At 48.2% G+C, this 7,274-nt stretch overlaps 1 protein-coding gene across 1 annotated transcript in view; it reads left to right on the top strand.

Moving 5' to 3' along the window:
- Positions 1–460: 460 nt before the first annotated feature.
- LOC112072318 (uncharacterized) overlaps positions 461–7,274 on the top strand; it is an 11,680-nt gene continuing 4,866 nt past the window's right edge. Inside the window, 3 exon segments of the mRNA XM_070439741.1 lie at positions 461–521; positions 524–544; positions 547–566. Of these exon segments, the coding sequence (XP_070295842.1) occupies positions 461–521; positions 524–544; positions 547–566 (102 nt within the window).

Raw genomic sequence — 7,274 nt, 5'->3', positions numbered from 1 at the left:
TTTTGTGTGTGTGTGTGTGTGTCTCATTAATTTGTGTCCTGATTGTTGTGTTGTGTGGTGTGTGGTGTGTGTGGTGTGTGTGTGATGGTGTGGTGTGTGTGTGTGTGTGTGTGTGTGTGGTGTGTGTGTGGTTGTGTGTGTGTGTGGTGTGTGTGTGTGTTGCGTGTCTAAATTATTTGTGTCACTGCCCTTCTGTGTGTGTGGTGTTGTGTGCGTGTCTCAATTATTTGTGTCAACTGGTGTGTTGTGTGCGTGTCTGTATGTCTAATTATTTGTGTCACTGATCTGTTGGTGTGTGTGTGTGTGTGTGCGTGTCTACTTATTTGTGTCACTGATCTGTGTGTGTGTGTGTCCTATTAATTTGTGTCAACTGATCTGGTGTGTGTGTGTGTGTCTAATTATGTGTGATTTGTGTGTGTGTGGTGTGTGTGTGTGTGTGTGTGTGTGTGTGTGTATGTGTATGTGTGTATTCCAGGTGTTTGGCACTGGAGGGACTGTAGCCGTGCAGTGTCGGTGGGGGGAGGGTGTGTGTGTCTGGAGTGCCCAGTGGCCAAGAGCCAATCAAGGTAGGACAGAAGATCCGAACTAACCTAACTCACTCTCATTACCTGTCATCCTAACTCACCTCTCATACCTGTCATCCTAACTGCACCTCTCATTATCCTGTCATCCTAACTCACCTCTCATTACCCTGTCATCCATAACTCACTCTCATTACTGTCATCATAACTCACCTCTCATTACCCTGTCATCCTAACTCACCTCTCATTACCTGTCTCTAACTACCTCTCATTACTGTCATCATAACTCACTCTCATTACCCTGTCATCTAACTCCACTCTCATTACCCTGTCATCCTAACTCACCTCTCATTACTGTCATCCTAACTCACTCTCATTACCTGTCATCCTAACTCACCTCTCATTCCTGTCATCCTAACTCACCTCTCATTACCTGTCATCTAACTCACCTCTCATTACCTGTCATCTAATCACCTCTATTACCTGTCATCATAACTCACCTTCATTACCGTATCCTAACTCACCTCTCATTACCTGTCATCCTAACATCTCACCTCTCATTACCTGTCATCCTAACTCACCTCTCAATACTGTCATATATCACTACCTGTCATCTATCACTCTATTACCTGTCAATCCTAACTCACCTCATTACCTGTCATCCTAAACTCACCTCTCATTACCCTGTCATCATAACTCACCTCTCATTACCCTGTCATCATAATCACCTCTCATTACCCTGTCACTAACTCACTTCATTACCTGTACTACTCACCTTCATTACCCTGTCATCATAACTCACTCTCATTACCCTGTATTCTAACTCACTCTCATTGACCTTGTCATCCTAAACTCACCTCTCATTACCCTGTCATCCTAACTCACTTCATTACCTGTCATCTAACTCACTCTCATTACCTGTCATCCTAACTCACCTCTCTTACCTGTCATCCTAACTCACCTCTCATTACCCTGTCATCTAATCACTCTATTAACCTGTCATCCTAATACCTCTCATTCCTGTCATCCTAACTCAACCTCTCATTACCCTGTCATCCTAACTCACCTCTCATTACCTGTCATCCTAACTCACCTCTCATTACCCTGTCCATGCCTAACTCACCTCTCATTACCCTGTCATCCTAACTCACCTCTCATTACCCTGTCATCATACTCACCTCTCATTACCCTGTCATCCTAACTCACTCTCATTACGCTGTCATTCCAACTCACCTCTCATTTACCCTCTCATCTAACCTCACCCTCTCATTACTCCTGTCATCCTAACTCACCTCTCATTACCCTGTCATCCTAACTCACCTCTCATTACCCTGTCATCCTAACATTCCCTATCTCATTACCCTGTCATCCTAACTCACCTCTCATTACCCTGTCATCCTAACTCACCTCTCATTATCCCTGTCATCCTAACTCACCCTCTCATTACCCTGTCATCCTAACTCACCTCTCATTACCTGCCATCCTAACTCACCTCTCAATTACCTTCATCCTAACTCACCTCTCATTACCTGTCATCCTAACTCACCTCTCATTACCCTGTCATCCTAAATCACCTCTCTTGACCCTGCCATTCTTAACTGACTCATCATACCACGTCTCATACTCACCTCTCATCTACCCTTCATCCACTCAACCTCTCATTACCTGTCACTAAAGATGTCTTCTTATAACGTACTTGTCAATAACAGGCCAAACCCCCACCCTCTCTCCCACATTACCACATCGATCCCTCTTCAACAGAGGCCCCACTACCGCTCTCACTTTTCCTCTTCTTGCTACATGGAAGTTATGTGTATCTCCGCACTGGGAACGGATGTCATTCAACGTGTTTCATTTAAATGACGGTGAAACAACGTTGATTCAACCAGTTTTGTCCCCAGTGGTCTTATTTTAGATACGACCAATATGCAGATGTAGGATCTTCATTTGAATACTCTTTTGTTGCTGAGAATGTTCCTGCAGGGTAGGAAGTACAGATGAGCTTTGGGATTAACATAAATTCACTGAAACCCCACGTTAACCATGGTTATATGACAGTATTCCACTTTTCATGTGGTGTTCCTTTGTCCAGCTAATAGTCTAACCACCGATGAAGCAACATCATTGACTAAACGTTAAAATACTGTTGCTGCAGGATGTTTTGCACCGACAGTACTGGTCAAATTAAGATCCCACATCTGTACTATGTTTTTGTTAATTTGTTGATACATGCCTAATTATATATACAGTTGAAGTCGGAAGTTTACATACACTTAGGAGTCATTAAAACTCGTTTTTCAACCACTCCACAAATTTCTTGTTAACAAACTATAGTTTTGGCAAGTCGATTAGGACATCTTACTTTGTGCATGACTGTCCGATCGTGTGGAGGAGAACGGACCAAAACGCAGCATTTGGAAAATAAGCCATCTTCCTTTTATTAATGAAGAAGGCAAAACGAAACAAAAACACTTACAACTAACCAAAACAATAAAACGACCGTGAAGCTAATAACGTAGTGCACATACACAGGCTACAAAGTTCAGACATAGACAATTACCCACATCAACGAAAGCCTATGGCTACCCTAAATATGGCTCCAATCAGAGACAAAACAGAAATCAGCTGTCTCTAATTGGGAACCCATTTCAGGCAACCATAGACTCTCGTAGACAACTACACCAACATAGACACAGCTAGAACACATACACATCAAAACCCATACACTACACCCAACACCCCCTTTACCATATAACCACCCAAAACCGATAAAACCCCAAACATTCCCATGTCACACCCCTGACCTAACTAAAATTAATAAAGAAAACAAAGAATACTAAGGCCAGGGTGTGACTATAACCCCCCCTTAAGGTGCGAACTCCGTGCGCACCAGCACACAGTCTAGGGGAGGTCTGGGTGGGCTTCCTTCCACGGTGGCGGCTCGCGCACTGGTCGTGGTCACCCACCACAGTCACTAACCGCCTCCTTAGCTTCCTCCAAATGACCCCCTCCATATTAACCCCACTGAATTAAGGGCAGCTCCGACTAAGGGGCAAGCTCCGGACTAAGGGGCAGCTCCGGACTAAGTGAGCAGCTCCGGACTAATGGCCAGCTCCGGACTAATGGCCAGCGTCCGACTAAGGGAGTACAGGGTAAGGGGCAGCACAGGATAAGGGAGACACCAGGATAAGGGGAGCTCCGGACTGAGGAACGGCAGCTCCGACTGAGGGACTGCAGCTCCGGACTGAGGGACTGCAGCTCCGGACTGAGCGGATGCAGCTCCGGACTGAGGGACTGCAGCTCCGCGACTGAGGACTGCGCTCCGGACTGAGGGACTGCAGCTCCGGACTGAGGGACGGCACTCCGGCTGAGGACGGCCCATGGCGGCTGACGGATCTGGCCTGCTCATGCTGGCTACGGATCTGGCTGCTCATGGCTGGCTGACGGAATCTGGCTGCTCATGGCTGGCTGACGGATCTGGCTGCTCATGGCTGGCTGACGGATCTGGCTGCTCCATGCGGGCTGACGGATCTGGCTGCTCATGGCTGGCTGACGGATCTGGCTGCTCATGGCTGGCTGACGGATCTGGCTGCTCTGGTGCTGACGGATCTGGCTGCTCATGGCTGGCTGGCGGCTCTGGCAGATCCTGTCTGGTTGGCTCGGCAGATCCTGTCTGGGTTGGCGGCTTCTGGAGATCCTGTTCTGGTTGGCGGCTCTGGCAGATCTGTCTGGTTGGCGGCTCTGGCAGATCCTGTCTGGTTGGGGCTCTGGCAGATCCTGTCTGACGAATGGCTCTAGCGGCTCCTGGACTGACGAACGGCTCTGACGGCTCGGGACAGACGGGCGCTCTTAATGGCTCGGGGCAAGACGGATGGCTCAGATGGCGCTGGGTAGACGGATGGCTCAGATGGCGCTGGGTAGACGGATGGCTCAGATGGCGGCTGGGTAGACGCGATGCTTCAGATGGCGCTTGGCAGACGGGCAGTTCAGGCATCGCTGTGCAGACGGCAGACTCTTGCCGGCTGAGGCGCACTGTAGGCCTGGTGCGTGGTGCCGGAACTGGTGGTACCGGGCTGGGGACACGCATCTCAGGGCTAGTGCGGGGAGAAGGAACAGGGCATACTGGACCCTGGGAGCGCACATTAGGCTATGTGCGTGGTGCCGGAACTGGTGGTACCGGACTGGGGACACGCATCTCAGGGCTAGTGCGGGGAGCAGCAACAGGACGCACAGGACTCTGGGAACACACAGGAGGCTTGTTGCGTGGTTTAGGCACTGGTGGTAAAGGGCTGGAGACACGCACCATAGGGCTAGTGCGTGGGAGGAGGCACTGGTGGTACTGGGTAGGGGCGGGGAGGGTGGCGCCGGAAATACCGGCCGTGCATGCGTACTGGCTCCCTTGAGCGCCGAGCCTGCCCAACCTTACCTGGTTGTATGCTCCCGTCGCCTGACCAGTGCGGGGAGGTGGAATAACCCGCACGGGCCTATGTAGGCGAACCGGGGACACCATGCGTAAGGCTGGTGCCATGTACGCCGGCCCGAGGAGACGCACTGGTGACCAGATGCGTTGGGCCGGCTTCATGACAAAGAGGCTCAACGCTCAGTCTAGCCGGCGATACGTGGAGCTGGAATGTACCGAACCGGGCTATGCACGCGTACAGGAGACACCGTGCGCTCTCACTGCATAACCGGTGTCTGCCCGTACTCTCGCTCAACGGTAAGTACAAGGGAGTAGGCGCAGGTTTCCTACCTGACTTCGCACACTCCTTTAAGGCCCCCCAAGAAATTTTTGGGTTGTACTCACGGGCTTCCAGCCTTGTCTCCGTGCTGCCTCCTCATATCGCCGTCCTCTCGGCTTTAGCTGCCTCCAGCTCTTCACGAGGAAGGCGATATTCGCCGGTTGTCACGGCCTCTACCATCATCTCCTCCCATGTCCAAGAATCCTGTGTAGGTGGGTCCTGTCGCTTTACATGCCGCTTGGTCCTGTATTGGTGGTAATTCTGTCACGATCGTGTGAGAGAAGACGGACCAAAACGCAGCATTTGGAAAAATAAGCCATCTTTCCTTTTATTAATGAAGAAGGCAAAACGAAACAAAAACACTTACAAACAACCAAAACAATAAACGACCGTGAAGCTAATAAACGTAGTGCACATACACAGGCTACAAACGTTCAGACATAGACAATTACCCACATCAAACGAAAGCCTATGGCTACCTAAATATGGCTCCCAATCAGAGACAACAGAAATCAGCTGTCTGTAATTGGGAACCCATTCAGCAACATAGACTCTCCTAGACAACTACAACAACATAGACACAGCTAGACACATACACTAACAAACCCATACACTACACCCAACACCCTTTATCCATATAACCACCAAAACGCGATAAAACCAAACATTCCCATGTCACACCCTGACCTAAACTAAAATAAATAAAAAAACAAAGAATACTAAGGCCAGGGTGTGACAATGAACACAGTAATTTTCCAACAATTGTTTACAGACAGATTATTGTCACTTATAATTCACTGTATCACAATTCCAGTGAGTCAGAAGTTTCATACACTAGTTGACTGTGCCTTTAAACAGCTTGGAAAATTCCAGAAAAATTATGTCATGGCTTTAGAAGCTTCTGATAGGCTAATTGACATCATTTGAGTCAACTTGTAGGTTTTACTTGTGGTGTATTTCAAGGCCTACCTTTTCAAATCAGTGACTTCTTTGTTTGACATCATTTGAAATACAAAGGAAATCAGCCAAGACCTCAGAAAAAAAATTGTAGACCTCCACAAGTCTGGTTCATCCTTGGGAGGCAATTTCCAATTGCCCGAAAGGTACCACGTTCATCTGTACAACAATAGTATGCAAGTATAAACACCATGGACCACGCAGCCGTCATACGTCAATGAGAGGAGATACTTTCTGTTCCTCAGAGAATGAACGTACTTTGGTGCGAAAAAGTGCAATCAGTCCCAGAACAACAGCAAAGGACCTTGTGAAGATGCCTGGAGGAAACAGGTACAAAAGTATCTATATCCACAGTAAAACGAGTCCTATATCGACACTAACATGAAAAGACCGCTTCAGCAAGGAAGAAGCCACTGCTCCAAAACCGGCCATAATAAAGCCAGACTACGGTTTGCACACCGCACATGGCGACAAAGAATCGTACTTTTTGGAGAAATGTCCCTGGTCTGATGGAACAAAAATATAACTGTTTGGCCATAATACCCTCGTTAATGTTTGGAGGAAAAAGTGGAGGCTGTGCAAGCCCGAAGAACACGCATCCAACCGTGAAGCACGGGGTGGCAGCATCATGTTTTTGGGGTGCTTTGCTGCAGGAGGGACTGTGTGCACTTCACAAATAGATGGCTTCATGAGCAGGAAAATGATGTGGATATATTGAAGCAACATCTCAAGACAGTCAGGAAGTTAAGCAAATTAAACGCCCATCGCAAATGGGTCTTCCCAAATGGACAATGACCCCAAGCATACTTCCAAAGTTGTGGCAAAATGGCTTAAGGACAACAAAGTCAAGGTATTGGAGTGGCCATCACAAAGCACTGTACCTCAAATCCTATAGAAAATTTGGGCAGAAGCTGTAAAAGCGTGTGCGAGCAAGGGAGGCCAAACCTGACTCAGTTTACACCAGCTCTGTCAGAGGAATCGGCCAAAATTTCACCGCCAACTTTATTGTGGGAAGCTTGTGGAAGGCTCACCGAAACCTTTGACCAAGTTAAAAATT

The sequence above is a fragment of the Salvelinus sp. IW2-2015 genome, unplaced genomic scaffold (assembly GCF_002910315.2).
Source record: "Salvelinus sp. IW2-2015 unplaced genomic scaffold, ASM291031v2 Un_scaffold1889, whole genome shotgun sequence".
Classification (NCBI taxonomy): domain Eukaryota; kingdom Metazoa; phylum Chordata; class Actinopteri; order Salmoniformes; family Salmonidae; genus Salvelinus; species Salvelinus sp. IW2-2015.
This window is presented reverse-complemented; position numbering and strand designations above follow the sequence as displayed.